The sequence below is a fragment of the Castor canadensis genome, chromosome 11 (genome assembly GCF_047511655.1).
Source record: "Castor canadensis chromosome 11, mCasCan1.hap1v2, whole genome shotgun sequence".
NCBI lineage: Eukaryota > Metazoa > Chordata > Mammalia > Rodentia > Castoridae > Castor > Castor canadensis.
In genome coordinates this window covers 83191564-83207598 of record NC_133396.1, presented here as the reverse complement: position 1 = coordinate 83207598, position 16035 = coordinate 83191564, and the positions used below count along the sequence as shown (strand labels likewise).

General features: G+C 47.4%; 1 protein-coding gene across 1 annotated transcript in view; it reads left to right on the top strand.

Moving 5' to 3' along the window:
- The window catches only part of Lhx4 (LIM homeobox 4), a 39015-nt gene that overhangs the window by 3487 nt on the left and 19493 nt on the right, over window positions 1-16035 (top strand). Inside the window, exon 2 of the mRNA XM_020162873.2 lies at window positions 11888-12059. Coding sequence (XP_020018462.1) covers window positions 11888-12059 — 172 coding nt within the window. The remainder of the gene's footprint in view (window positions 1-11887; window positions 12060-16035) is intronic.

Sequence of the window (16035 nt, the reverse complement as noted above, 5' to 3'; positions counted from 1 at the left end):
GGCGGCAGAGTGGGGGCAATCTCTGCGGGAGAAGGGAGAGACCAGCTTTTCATTTACTGGGGGTGGTAAATGAAAAGCAAGCACGGGGCGCCTCCCGCCCCCCCCCCGCCCCCTTCTCTCTGCTAAAAGGACTGCACGCTCCTGTGAATCCCGAAGCTGTGGAGAAAGGCGACTGTATTTTGCATTTAGTAGACTCTGGGTTTAGGACTATTCTAGGACGCTCCACTACTCTTTCATCCCTTTCCGAGGCTCCTTCCGGGTGCGTGGGGTAAATCTTCCAGCACAGGTCGTATTGCGAATTCTGCCCCCCCCCCACGATGTTTATCGTCCTGTTGATGGAGGTTCTTTCAGACTCCTTTCCCAGGCAGGACTTCCCTCAGACTCTGGGTCTCAGTTACCTGCTTTCCATTCCTGCCTTTGTCTCCCAGTGCGAGGAAAAAAAGAAAGAAAGAAAAAAAAACAAACACGAAAACGTTATATATATATGAGGGAAGAGAGATTCATTCTATCAGGTTCCGATAAAGAATTTCAGAATTTTGACACCGATATTTTGCTTCACCAAAGTATTCTCATGCACCAGCCAATTTTTAAAGGTCCAGGTTGGCTATCCCCGCCGGCCGATTAGAGCCAGGGGGTTTGGGGGTTTGGGGGTTTGAATTCCCTAAGCCGCCAGGATCCCTTCCCAGACCCTGACCAGAGCTACCAACTACCCAGAAAGGAATTTGGAGAAACCTGGGGGACCGTGGCAGTGCCCAGTTCGGGCAGCAGAAGGCAGCGAGCGCGCGAGGGGCGAGAGGGGTCATGTCTGATGTCCTCCTTTCGGTGGCCCCGGTCGGAAAGGGCAGTGAGGGCAGGGAGAAGTTTGAGGATCCGCGGTTCCAGTGCACTCAGGCTGCAGAATTAACGATTAAACCCCGGCAGGAAGGTGGCAGCGGAGCGGGTGAAGGGTAAAGGTCTGCAGATTGCAGTTCTCAATGTCCTAGGAAATTGGAAAGTCAGGACTGAGAAAAGGAAGCAGGACCTAACGCGAGTTTGTTTCCTCGCTTGGCCGCGGAAAACCAGAAGCAGGCAGGGCTGAGCGGCAGTACTGTCCTCAGGTCCAGGATCGCGACCTGCATGACCTCGTCGCGACCGGGGCAGGGTGTCTCTGCCCCGCGGGCGAGCCAGCGTCGGCTTGGGTGGCCCTGGGAAGAGTTGGTGAATTAATTCCATTAATGAACCTTGACTACGCACCTACGGGAGGCGCGAAGTCCCCGGCCATTGCTCGACGTGTGCCCTGGGTTTTAGGGAACTCGCCCGCGGAGGCCCAAGCGAACAGGGCTATCCCTCTGTGACAGCCGGCTTTGTGCACTGCGCGTTCCGCAGTACCGGGTAGAGGTGGGGACCCGAAGGGGACAAGGAAGGAACTGCCTCTGCATCACCGCGCGCCACCTCGGCATTCCGGTGACTTGTCCCGTTCCTTCCATCCATTGTGAGCCTTGCACCCGGGCTTATTCTCCCGAGCAGCCGGTGACTGAAATGGGATTGGCCAAGCCTGGGACTTGTTCCCTGATCTTTAGAGGGTGACAGGGACTTTTCGGCGAGGAGAGGGGCGGCAGGTGCCGCGAGCGCCGACAGCGCGTCCGCGAAGACATCACCTCACTCCATGCCGGTTTTACACCAAGCTTTTGGAAAGATAAAGCTTAAGCCCCAACGCCCGCTGCACGAGCTTTCCCGTGGCTTTTTAACCCCTGGCAAGCTGGGAGCGAATCTTTATCGTTGGCTCAGGGAGGCGGCCGCTCACAGTTCTGCCGGGTTCTGCCCGCGTCGGAGCCCAGGGTTAGTGGACCTCGACCTGGGCTGGAAACGTGGCTTACTCAAGAGAGACCGGGTCAGGGATGTAAATGACATTCCAGAAGGGAGGGAGTTGGTGACACCGTGCGCCGGGGTTGCACACACCTTACTTAGGAGAAGGCCGCAGCTGGCCTGGGACCCAGCGCAGGGCTTCATCATGAGTCACTCCAAGATTGTATTTTTCCAGGATTGGACTTTTAAAAAATCCTTTAAATGTTTTCACACAACGGTGCGAACTTGTTTTATAAAGAGATCTGAAGGGAGAAACTAATGGAGAAGGGAAAAAATTACTAGAAAAGCTGGGGCAGGATAAAACCTAAAACCCGGAGCGCAGAAAGCTTTGTGCACCTCCCTCCGGACATACCCAAAACAAAGGAGGTTAAGGCAAGAATGTAGGCTGAATGCTGCGGGGATTAGGGCAACGTGCTGTCTAGGAGACCGCCTACCAGATCGCAAATACCGGGGTAATTTTAAAAACCGAGTCCTCGTACAGGTGAGGTTGGGTGTCCGGCAAGGCGGGAAACCAACAAAGCAATTTCTTCCCATTGAGTAGACAAAACCACCGACCACAGGGGCTCTTGTATTTTGAACAGTGACCTGATGACCCCGTTGACCAGGTGTAGAAAGCCTCAAGTCCTAAATATTTGTTTTGTCCTTGATTTCCCATTTGCTTCGGATTTTAGTGCCCTTTCACTCTGTCTTACAGTCAATTAGTGATTACTTAGCACCCACATTAGCAGAGAGAGCCCTGGGCTGCGGAGGAGGAGATGGAGAGCCAGGGCAGGAAGAGGTGCTTCCAGTCCTGCAGGAATGGATAATTCCTTAACGGGGATTAACCAATTCTTTCTATTACATTAAGAAATCTCCTGTTAGCCTCTTGTTTAAGGCAGGGGTTAAGGATATTTGGTGGATTTCTCTGGTTGGGAACTTGTGTCCCTCCTCCAATTGAAGAGTTGTGGATGGGGGAGGATTGGTGGAGTTGGATGGAGAGACCTTGTGCCATTTATTTCAATTAGGGAAATTTATCAGGAATAGTTCTGAGAAGGTTGGCGCACACAAAGACTTGGAAGGGGTCTAGCTGACAAGAGGAGGAAAGGAGTGGTATTACCCACTTTGGGAAAGCCAAGGTTGGAGAAACTGCTGTTTGCTGTGGCAGCTCCGGAGACTTTACCACCTACACTGGATTTGGAGGTGGCTGAGTGGGGAGGGGGATTTGCTTCTCTGATGATTTTCTGCCTTTTCTCCCTTCTTGGAATGAGTGTTAACACTGCTCTCAATACAGTTGTGAGCAAACAGAGTCTAGTGGTGTTAGTAAAATTCCACCATGGCTCCGCAGCCTGGAAGTCTTCTCTTTCCTTCTTTCTCCCTCCCCAATGTCTCATTGTCTTCTTCCCCCTCGCCCTTCTCAGCTTAGTGAAATCTTTGCTGGAAGGAACATGAGATTAGGCCAGAATTCACAACACAGGGGTTTTCTTGGAGGGCATGTGTCCAGCAGGGTGCAGGGTGGTGAGACCCGTCTCTTACCCTCTAATAGCCCTGGGAGAGAAGCACAGGTGCCAGGTGTAAGGCAGAAGCCACCCTAGATCTGGGCTCCCCTTACTGTTTATAGCAGAAAGAAATCAACTCCAAACAGATGCTGCTATGAGCTTTTACCATTTTTAGTCCTCAGTTTTATAGGAGCCCTGATCCAAACGGAGAGCAAATCAACCATTTTGAGGCACTATTGTTGGGGGTAGGTGGATAGGTTGGCTTAATTGGCAAAATTGAAATTGATTCTCCCTTGGAAAATGGACTTGAGTTGACTGGATTAGTGGCTGGCTGGATAATCATCTTGGGAGGTGTGTCCTAACTCCTGCTGGTATTTTTGTGGATTTCTTTCCACCCTTTTGATCTGTCAGTCTGGGTCTAGCCACATATGTTTTACTGTGGTACTTCACCCCTAAATCCCTATAAAGTATAGTTTGCTTTAATTATAGTGTTAGGGGTTAAGGGATCGGTTCTGCGGAATAGCTTAATAGAGCAAAACTCGCAGCCAAATTAATTGAAAGTTTCTTCTTGTGAGGAAGAGGTTGCCAGACATACAGAATATTGCTGTGGAATGAGACAACAGAAAAATACGTTGTGGAGATTTAGCAATGATTAAATGTGAAAATGGAGTGGAAAGAGAGATGTGGTACAGCATTTCCATACACTGTCATGGATGTGTTTAGTGTCATTTTCTGTTTCATTTGCAGTTACTGAAAATATTCAATATCCTACTGAGGTATACCTTTCGATGCCAATATCTCTGGAAGATTATCCCGCCCAGTAAATATATATTGACATTGTGCATTTCAGTTGCTGCTGGACTATTAAAATATTGATCCATATTACAGCCTTAAAATGGTAACATCAAAATGATCTCTAGGACACTTTTGACTCTGCTCTTTTACTTACTATTTTTGAATTGTCTAAGCAGAAAAAGAACAAAGGAGATTTTAAAGGGACCTCAGACCACCTAGTAAAACAAATAGGATGAGTTTTCAAAGGATTCCAGAAGGGAAATGAAGGGAAAGGACAGCTTTAGGTGTGCTCATTTCTGATACCAGAAGGATTATCTGACTTCCAGTTGCTAATTTGTCAAAACAAACTAGAAATTAGATAACAAGGTTCTTGGAAGTTAATGTATTTTAAAGCATGTAAGTGAATATCATTATGATAGAGAATATGACTTACCTTAAATGGGCTGACGGTTTTTACAATTAGAATTTTTCCAGTATTTTTGTGGCTGGCATGTTCTTTCGGTATGCTTTTTCCCTTTATGTGTTGTGCTTTTGTGCTGTTATTTTGAGATAATTCTTGGTAGGTTATGAAAATTGCTTAAGGGGAATTTTAAAAGACACTTTGGGAAATTGTATTGTGGTCTCTCCAAAATGCACTGGTGTAGAATAAGTGAAAATATAAAAAAGGAAACTATAAATTGTTTGGTAAATATGAAGTAAGTCGTTTATTGACAAATGAAGAGCCAGGAATGAGGCAGGAAACACTGGGCACATCTAGTCATGATTTGTTGTTATGGATTCAACCTTGGGACTCAGACTTCCTTGTGTGTAGGCGGAAGGCTGTATCAGTCCTTGGTTCCTTAGGTCACAATTATCAGGTGATTAGAAAAGGGACTTGTGCTCAGAAAATAGGATTCCATCGTCATCTCAATGGTGGCAACTCTGAGTTGGAAAGTTTTATTTTTGAAATAGTTAGCTAGTCATGGAGTTTTAATTTAATTTTAATTATATCTCTATTCTACTTCTTAGACCTAGATATTTCAGAACTCAGTGTGAATTAGGCAGGTGTACTGTAACTTGGTTGGTTCTGTGGTTTTAAATGTGGCTACACCTGTAATTAGTTATTCCCAGACTGAATCAGTGAGCCCCCCCACACACACCCACACACACACCTGGAGAATCTCCCAGGCCTGCCTCGTGAAAACTGCCTTCCTGCTTTCATACTTAGGTAACCTGAAGTGATGGAGCAGCCTCCTTATTGTTGTTTTTCCCTCCTTATATGTGGGACAGGGATGGAAAATTCCAAGAAAAACATCTGAACAATATTTCAGTTGTATATGTATTTCCTTAGAACCCCATTTAAAGAAAGTAAAGAAACTTAGCGAACAAAATTGGTTTTGGAAACATATACCAACCAACTATTTAGGTAAAGTTACCTGCAAAAGGATTTAGGGTGAAAAAGTCCCAGAAAGAGGTGACTTTGCTGAGCACGGGTGGAAGCAGCCCAGACACTGTGCAGGAGAAAAAGAAGGTTCTATCACCAATTCATCCCCCAACCGTGACCCTTAGGGAAAAAAACCCTTATTCTCATATTTCATTTCATGTCTAGAAAGAGTAAATGAGCATGCAGATTTGATTGGTTCAGAGTGCTGGTGATCTTAAGATACTCAGAGACCAGGATCAGGGTTTCCATTCTGTTAGAGTGGACTGGAGTACTCCCTGGGGTGCCAAGGAGATGGCCCAGCTCAGGGAGCAGGAATGTTATGGGGTCTGCAAACAAGGAACCCTGAAAGTGTCTCCCATATACCCCAGTTCCTTTTTTTGAAAGCAGCAAGAAAATCTTATCCTAAGCATTAGGGTGCCAAGACGAATTATGAAGAAAGAAACTCTGTCCAAAAGGCAGTTAAAAAATCAATGTCTCACAGGACTTGAAGGCGGTATATCAAAGTTCAAATTTTACAAAATGTTACTCTGGTTTCAGAGCATATTCAAAATGAACATTATTTCTATCAGCACAAAATAACTTAGTTTTAAAAATATTAAAGTAATGCATTAACATTATATGACTCCAGTGGAAATATTTGAAATTGTGATTCATTTTCTCAGAAAGGTCCACTTTCTTAAATACATTTTAGAAGTCGTTGTCAGGTGTGTTGGTTCTAGTGGTACACTTTTTAGTGGAATTCTTTTTCCTGCCCTTTGTTGATCTTCTGTGACCAAGGAGATAGAAAACACCATTTTTCAAACAATTAAAATCGATCAAACAAATGCAAACCCTCTATGAAATATTTCTTGGTGGCCCCTGGTTCCTTGAGAGCAGTTTCTTGGAAATGAAGAAACGTGAGTAGGAAATAAAAATGCACAGTACTTATTAGAGATCACCAGAGGGGTATGGCAATTCGGTCTGCAACAGACTACATCAGACCTTTTAGTCTCTTCTACTTCCCAGCTTTCTGAAACTTCTGATGAAGGAATCGAGTCTTTAAAAACAGAGCCCAATTTCTTGTGGGCTACTCTGAAAAATAGACCTGGTAGTCCCCTACTGCAATACTTCAGGTGCACTGAGGTTCATGGGTGGGTCTTATTCACTTCCTTATTGAGCGGGTCTATAGCCATTTCATATCAAATAGGAAATACTCACTGTCATTTAGAAATTCAAATGTCTCTTTAAAAAGTGCTAGAAGCTTCCAGTATTAATTTGATTCCACTCCACTCTTACCTGGACACACACAGGCAAAAATGAGTGAGGTCAGGCAACTGGTGACCTCAACCTCTTTGTCTCCCCATTTACATGAGGGGAGGAGGACAACAAGGCCAGGCAAATTTGCCTTCATTCTAAGGAGGAATCCGCTAGATTTCTTTATTCCAAAGAGACTGAACTTTTGTAAGGTGCATTGTAAGGTTGCTGTTTATCATCCAGGATGATATCAATTAGAAAGGGGTATACATCTGGAGCTTTAGAATTAAGAGTGTGGAAGAGAATTTTGAGTATTTTGTTGAAGTGACGGAGAGGAAAAAGTATATTGGGGGAACTAGTGAAATATGAAATAATCTTGACACACATTAAATCTATAAATTCATCTTGTTGGTGACCGGCCGTGAGATAATGGAGAAGGGAGCTGGCCATTGAACGTGGGTAAGGCTGCTGTGGAGCTCATTAGCTTATGTGATCATAACATAATGAGAATGGACTGGGGTTATTATTCCCATTTTATAGATAAGAAATCCAAGGCTCAAAGATAGTAATTTGCCCAAGATTACATTAAAGGTCTCAAGACAGGTCTGACTCCAATCTGTGATCAACTTGGCAGACATTAAAGATTTGAAGGTCCAAACTCTATATAGAATTGAAAACTTTCAAAGTCACCCAATATTTTTGAACCCTTTCCAAAAGGTATTGGAAGAAATGTTTTCCCCCTAGCTTTCTGTTTCCTAGCTATTCCTGGCTATCTTCAACACTTCAGGTTGGACAGCTCCCTGTGTCAGTGATAGCTTCCTTTCTACTGAGCAGGACTTCAGAAAAATTGGCTTTGCTTAGAGTGACACATGTCAGCTTATGTATGAGGATGCATGTGTGCACGTGTGTTACTTGTGTAGGAGAGCATGAGTATGTGTTGTGCTAAGCTGTGTATGTTTGAATGTTTATGAACATGTGCATGTTTGTGTGTGTGTAGCAGAGCCATGTACATGTGTGTGCCTTTGTGACCAGTGGCTCATCTATTCCTTTGTCACTGTGCAAGGAGCAGTTTTGTGACTATCTCTCTGCCTGCATTTTCCCTCTATAAAATGACAGTCAAGCCAGGCAAGGCTTGTATATATATATATATATATATATATATGAGTGCATGGGTCTCTATCTTTCTTGGTGTTTTTGTCTGCCTATGTGTGAATATACATGTCTGTATATGTGTGTGTGTGTGTGTGTGTGTGTGTGAGTGAGTGAGTGTCTGTGTGGATAGTGAAGGTGTCTATGTACCTGCAGGTGTTTTTCCCTGTGGATTAGGCCAGTGTCTTGAGCCATGTCACTCTGTAGGACACGGGGGCTCTGGTAGCCAGGCCCTGCTGATAGGGAGTGTGTTGCACTGTGTGATTAAGCATCTCTGTCGATTCCTTGGCTATTCCAAGGGTTTTTATGCCTGAGTTGACCCTCTGCAGAGAATATCACCACAGAACACTATATGAAGCTAAGATAAAAACTTTCATTTTAAATGAAATGATTCCACATATTGGAAACTGAGTTTATAGATCAAATTCTGTATTTCATAACTCCAAGAATCTGTTTAAATTCCAGTTTTTAAAGTTGGCTCCATGATACTGCCAAATACTATATGAAATAAGGTGAGCTTAGTAGGGATGTGGAAATCCTCTCGCCCCTTGAAAATGTTGGTTACAACTATTTCTGGTAGGAAATCTATATTATCTCTGTCCTGTTTCTTTCCTCCAAATCATAAAGTAATAACACTAACAACAACAATTTATCATGGCCAAAAAAGACTTAAGTTGTTGCTTTCTGAAAATTTTCCAGGTGGTTGACAGTTCTCACTAATTGTAAAGGGGCCATGTAGACCTGAGTTCACGAGTCACCTTCTCATGAACAGAGGTGGGTCTGAGCTTGACAGAGGTCATCAACAAGCCAGCCTCTCACAGTTGGGTGGAGGGGATCTGTAGACAGGGCTTCCTGCTTCCAGCCTTCCCCTGGGCATCGGTGTCTATCCCATATGATGTATGTTTTGCACAGAGAGTCTAAATTTTGTCTTAAACATTTGCCCAAACGTTACGGTGCACGAGAGGCCAGTAGCTCATCTACTTCCTTGTCACTGTCCATGAAGCAACTTTGAGATGGTCTCCCTCCTTTCTGTAAAGTGACAGGGTCAAGACAGGTAAGGTGATGGCTTGGTCCTTGAGCACTCAGGCAAAGTTAGCTTATCTTGGGGGGGGGGCAGTTAGCACAGGCTAACATTCATATCCAGGCTCCCTCACTGTGGGACCTTGGGCACACAGCTGGACCCCTCTGGTCTCAGTTTTCTCATCTGTGACATGGGAATGACAATACCTTCCTCATTTAATTGTGTGCATGCTTCCTTGAGTTAGTATATACTCAAGCCCTGGCATAGTTCACAATGGGCTCTTACTACTTGGCTGCACTGTTATTGTTGCTTATTGTGAGTCTTTACTTTAAAAAATTATCTTTCTCTGTGCCTTTGGGTCTGTCTGTCTCAATTGACAGTGGAATACAGTGAGAAAGGTTTTGGGTTTTTAACTAAAAGGCACTCTCACATGATCCCTTACATTCCTGCCAAACCCAAGGTTCCAGCTTGCCCACAGGGCTCTCCTGAGGACCTCTAGCTGGGACCTTGCAGCCTGAGCCAGCGGGTAGGGGAAACAGCTAGCCCAGTTCCAGGCTGGAATGGCTGTCTGTCTGTCTGCTGTGGGCTTTGCTCCCCAAGGCCATGTTGTCTGCCTCCCAGGCCTCTGAGCTCCCTGCATCCATTAGCCCTAATGTATTCGCTCTCCAGTTCTCATTATATTAAGTCTCCTGGTAGATACCGTGCTGGAAATAAATTTTATGGGCAAACATCCTCACCCTCATCCCGTGCATTTGTGGTTGGGAGGAGAAACATGGCTGTATCCAGGCCAGTTACAACAATTTGGTAAGACTTGGTCCTTGTGACCCAGGAGCCACCCTCCTCCCACCAGCTGTCATGGTGAACAGGCCTGTCGTGGTGCTGATGCCCCCTCAGCAGAATCCAGAGGTTTGCATGCACAAAGGAGCCCCTGCAGGGCCCACAGCATCAAAGCACAGCGGTGCCCAGAGGTGGCTGTGGGCAGCCACCCTCAGGGCTCCAGTGTCACTCCAGCTGCACAGAACCACAGTAAGGGCCTTGTGCTCCCTTCCTGCTGGGTCTGCACCCTTTGTCAGTGAACCATTTCCCTGATCTGGGAGTGCTCTGGCTTGGCTGCCTCTGTCTGCATCCTCCAGCCCTCCAGCTCAGGGAAAGCACTGGGGAAAAATTTAAACACATCAAAATCCACCTAGAGAGAAAGCTGCCTCGAATATTATGACACTTGTATTTGATTGGGGATGTGGTTCAGTGCTAGAAGGCTTGCCTAACATTTGTGAGGCCCTGAGTTGTCCCCAGTTTCCCTTGCCCAAGCCTGGACTGTCCTGGCTCTCCACCCCTCATGCTCCCTGCACAGCTCAAGTGTCACCTCTCCCAAACCGTGGTGGTCCCTGAAGAGAAGCCAGGGGTGTGGCTGAATGAGCACCTACATGGAGGTGGGCAGGGATGCCCCCAAGCCTCTGTGTGTTTGTGGGGGGGGTGCTGTGTAATGCCGAACATTCTGAGCCTCCACTGGAGCGTCACAACAAAGCTCAGTGATGTGAAGCCCATGAGCACGGGTGCCTAACTTTGCATTGCTGGTGCAGTTAATCCCATCTACTAATCACAGGGAATCCTGATGGAGTACCCACTGTGTACCTGTCCCTGTCCTAAAAATTTATTATGTAATGATTTGTTTACTCCTCACAATAAGCCTATGAAGCACTATTGCCATTAAACCCCTGTTTCACAAGTAAGGAACTGAGAAAGAGAGGATATGAAATTTGTCCAAGGTGAAAAAGAAGAGCCAGGCTGGGCATAGTGGTGCATGCCTGTATTCCCAGCACTGGGGAAGCTGAGGTCAGAGGATGGTGAGTTTGAGGTCAACCTGGACTAGGTAGTAAGATCCTATCTCAAAAATCAAAAAAGCAAACAAAAAGAAAAGCAACAGGAAGGAAAGGAAGGAAGGAAGGATGTAAAGAAAGAAGGAAGGAAACAGAAAAAAAAGTAGAGTCAGAATTCAAACCAGACAATATAGCTCTAGAATCTGTGTCTTACCCCATGTTTCACTTTTCCTCTAATTAAATGGACTCCTGTGGCAGTCATGTGCTTAGTTCTTTGCTGGACAAACAGAACTTGATAAGTACTTATTAGTTGAACAATTTCTTTCTCAAAGAGGAACTGAGGAGATTAGCAAGGGTCCACCCTAGTGGACACATGTATGTATCTTGGCCTGAGAAAGAGGTCAAGAGACAAGGCCTTGGCTAACAGGTCAGACTCTCAAGCAAATGCTAGTGGTGTGGAGATCAGGAAGGGAACAGGTGAGATTGGGCTTAATTGGGTCTGAGGTGGCACTTGTTTGGACAAGGCTATTGACGGTGCTTAGTGAATGTCCCAAGGACCTGTCTACAAGTTTTAAATGCAAGTGTCTTTGTTGTTGTTGCTGCTGCTGCTGTGCTAGGAATTGAACTCAGGGCCTCACAAATGCAGGCAAGCTTTCTACCACTGAACCTTCCATTTAACTTAGTTCTGAATCAGGGACTCACTAAGTGCATCTGATTTGTGAACGCCCAGTCACGTTCAGAACTGAGCTGCAAGGGAGTCTGGAAAATCAGTGTGGGACATCAGGAGAGGTATGTACTGAACCAGTCATAACATCTGTTGCAGTTGATGACATTGCTGAGATTCTCTTAAGCAGGCTCAGGCCTGTGACCTTGGCCCATCCGCACCTCCTGTATCATTTGCTTTTCAGGCTAGATAGTCTTAGTACATGCCTAGGCAGGGTTCACTCTGGGGACTGACGTTTCTAGCACAGCTTCCACACAGGAGTGAAAATGTGGCAGCTGCAGGGGTTGAGTCCTATCTGTTCCCAATACAGGAAGCATGGGAAGGCATCCACCTGGAAAGGGTGTGGTGTGGTCAGCAGGGCTGTGTGAAAGTCTCACACTGCCTCTCTCTCTCCTCTCCCCACAGAGATACCCCAGTGTGCTGGCTGCAACCAGCACATCCTGGACAAGTTCATCCTGAAGGTCCTGGACAGACACTGGCACAGCTCCTGCCTCAAGTGTGCAGACTGCCAGATGCAGCTGGCCGACAGGTGTTTCTCCAGGGCGGGGAGTGTCTACTGCAAGGAGGACTTCTTCAAGTGAGTCAGAACCGTGGGCACCACCCTGGCTGTCTCTGCCCTGTGATGTGGGGAGGCCAAGGATCCTCCTTGGTTGGGGGCTGGAGTGAGTCCTGATGATGACAGGATGTCTCACATCACTGATCGAAGCCCATATCACTACCAGTGTCTCAGCTTTAGCTAAGTGCTGCAGGAGGCAAGCGTGGGGAACAGCAGAGAGTGTGGGCCAGGCTTCCTCAAAGCTGTTCTTTTTGCCTTATGAATTGGGCTCAGGGCACTCAGCAATATGAGGCCAGAGATTTTCTGAGTGGGAGCTTTAGGTTCATCTCTCACAGCTGGAGGAGCCATCGTGGCTGTTTCCCCAGCTGCTTTAAGGGCCTTAGTGGCTAGGAAGGGCTGTTCCTGGCAGGAGTCTAACCCCGCTGTGTCCATGTCAGCACCAATGGAAACACAATGAAGAGGCAGTCTCCTGTGATGGTCAAGAGCCCAGACCCTGCCTGGGTTTGAACCCACTTACTGTGTGCTCTTGGGCAATTCACTAACTTCTCTGTGTCTCAAATTGTTTATCTGCAAAACAGGGCTTCTAGTAATAGTTCCCAACTCATACGGCTGTTAATAAGTCAACATGGCAAAGTTCTTAGGCAAACTCTCTGTCACTTGAGCGTTGTCCTGGGTGTTTCATTCTGGGGTTGGCTCCATCTCAAAAGTCCTATTGGTGCTTTGGATCACTTAGTTTAGGACCTCTGTCATAGGATCCATTACTGTAGGCCCATAAGCTGGTGCCTTAGCCAACACAGACTAGCCAGCCACAGCCACAGCAAAGCCAAGAACAGGCAGTGGGGACACTGAGCCCATGTTTGTGGGAGTGAAGCAGGGTGGCCAGGGAGGCCAGCAAGGGCTGAAACCTTTAGCACAAGTGACCGATCCCAGGGAGTGGTGCTCAGCCTCTGGAGCATGTGTGTTTGAGAGTCAGGGGGGAGAAACACAGAGAAAGGAGAGTCCTGGACACAGAACATCACTTCTTCCAGATCCTCTCAATGGCTGATCTGAATTAGAATGTGAGCTGAAGAGCACACTATAGATCTCAGTGATCACAGGGGTGACCTCACCTCAGGCTGTGCTTGTTGTCACCGTGACACTTTGGTCAAATCTGTACAGCTCTCTCCATGTGTGTCTGAGTGTGTACACTGTAGGAGGCAGTGTGGTGGCTCAAACAGGCACATCCATCTAGTCCATGGTGGCTCGTATGGAGGAACAGGCCTTCCCATCTTCAGCTTGGCTTTTGGTGCACGGCTCACCCTTCTCCCAATCTTCCTTTTGCTTTCTCCACCTCTGACTCTAGCTTGTTTCTTTTACTCTGATGTTTGTGCAGTTACCTTCCTTCTAGGCACATCTTTTTTTAGTGGGTGACAAGAGTCTTCTTGCCTCGTGACACCCTGGTCAAGCATCGCAGAAGCTCTCATGAAGCCCTGGATGGAGTGAATTCCATTGTGTACACGTACATGTGTACAAGTGCATTGTGGATCTGAGTGCACATGTGAACATAAATTGTCCAAGAAGGGCAGGGGGAAGCAGGCGGAGGGCCTGGCCTCAGGGGTGGGGTGAACTCTTCTGCTTCTGTGACCAGTGCACCATCCTCTGGGTGTCCCTGCTCCTTTGAGGCCCCAGTGAGCTTCAGGGGTGAAGCAGGAGGCCATGTCACCTTCTTGTCCATCCAGGGACAGATGTAAGGAAGGTACTGAGATGGTTCTGGATCAGACCTCAGAGCCCACAGGGATTTTGGTTGTTCCAGCCTGGCAAGTCAGAGAAGTCTGTGGGGTACAGGCAGAGCCCTTCGGGGCCGCAAATACACGGCTTCCTTGTCAGAGAGCCCCTTTGAGCCCCTCAGCATTGCCTCAGGGCTCTGTCTGGTTTTTGGATCCTGTCTGGCTGAGTGTAGTTTGGGGAAAGGGAGAGGTGGAGAGGGAAGTGGCAGTAGCACAGGTGTAGGGTTGGGTTTGGGAGAAGTAATGACAAGGAAACAGGGTGTCCCTAGATCTAGGGGGGGGGCCAAGAGTGTGAGTAGAGGGATCACTACAAGCCAGAAATAACAATAAGACTTCCTTACCCAGGCAGGTGCCCCTGAGCTCCTGTCTCCATGGCCTCCCCATACTATAGCCCTTGTTTGGTTCTTTCTGGGCGTTGCTCAGCAGTAACCTCTTGACTGGTCCTCCATTTACCTCACTGTAGCCCATAAGCCTTCCTGCCAGATGAGCCATCCTACCTCACAGCTCAGGTCCTGACCCCACGCCAACTCTTCCACAGGCTTTGCTCCCCACAGCATGTCTTGGATGCATTAGCACCACCATCAGAGCCTCCCGCCTCGGGCTTCCAGTCCTGGCTTATGGCTTTCCTAGGGTGTCTGATGCCCACCACATGGGCACCCCTTTCTTCAGGCAGGTTTTGCATTTCCTGCCTCCACACCTGGCCCAGGCTATTCCTTCTTCCAGGGAGAAGGCTTCCCATCCATCCATGGCAGCTCAGAGGCTAGCTCCTGGGTGGTAAGAGGCCCCTCGGAGGCATCACACCCTTCTTTCTTGCATGTGGCAGCCCAAGCAGCTTTGTCTGCTCATTCCTTGTGCACCTGCTTTATCTTTCTTGTCAGCTGAAGAGAAGGGCCTATACGTTATTCATTCTTCCTTCCCTGCATAAGCACTCAGCTCTGAGCCTTGCCCATAGGCCTTCGCTGGATTTGAGCGACAAAGAGTAAATTGTACAATGGGTTTACAAGGGCTTTGGCCACTGATTTCTTCTGCATCTTGCAAGGTGTCTTGCAAGTCAGGCTGGGAAATGCTGCAGTTATCCCTCTTGCACCAGGGACTGCTCTGCTTCACAGGATGCCTGTGTCAGGCAGGATTGGCAAGCAGGGAGCTGGCCACGGGCTTGGTGCTGAATTCAGATCATTAGTTCTGTGACAGGTGCTGTGGGAAGGAACTCCTTCCTACCAACATAGGGCCAATCACAAGTGAAGACTGGCGCCTCCAAAGTCCCCAGTGAGGACACTGGATTTGCGGCCTGCTATGGGACCAGGCTGCTTAGAAAGGAAATCTCAGCTACAGGGCCCATCCTAGGTAAAAATAGGAAGGAAGGAAGTTGTCCAGGGTCAGAGTGGTTTCACCTCCCATCCGCAGGGAGCTGGGGATGCTTTCAGATGGTACACATGCAGCCAGCAGAGAACCTGAGCGGGCAGGAGAGAGGGACAGCCCCTGGAGCCCCACGTCTCTTTCTGCTCTCACACTTGGCTGCAGTAGAAGTTACACCTGTGGCACACCTGGGAGATGACAGGTGCCTTGTACTTGAACTTGCCCGGCAGACCCCAGAATGCACTCAGCATTCCTTGAAGAAATGAAAAGAAAAAAGAAAACCACTGCATTTTCTGGCAGCTGCCGCATAGCTCTGTTCAGAGACAGGAGCAGGACTTACTGGCTTCGCCCAACACCACTGTGGTTCCCAGACCTACATTTTCATCTCTTTGCCCATATCACGGGCCAGGGCCACTGCTTTGCACAGCCCCAGGGGCATCCTCCACTTACTTGTCTTCTATGTAGTTTCACAAATGAAGATGTGATGTGTAGAGCGCCTCCTGGAGGTGTGTATCTCAGCTGTGGAGAAAGGTCCCAGGAAAATCAGAGGTCAAGACTTCTTCATTCAGCCTTGAGTCAGGGAGCAGTGGTAATACTGGTGATGGGCGACAGGAGGCGATGTTGGTTAGGTACCTAAACAAAGAAAAAGTGTTGCTGGGAGGTTGTGTTCTGTGGTTGTTGCATTTTTCTTTGGGGGCTGTTGAACTCTTTTCTTTTACTTTTTTTGTGCTTATGGCCTCACATTTCCTAGGCAGGTGCTCTACCACTGGAACCATACATACCTAGCCCTTTTAGCTTTAGTTATTTTTCAGGTAGGATCTCATGGTTTTGCCCAGGACTGGCACTTGGCTAAGCGCCTATCTTTTGGCTAGGAT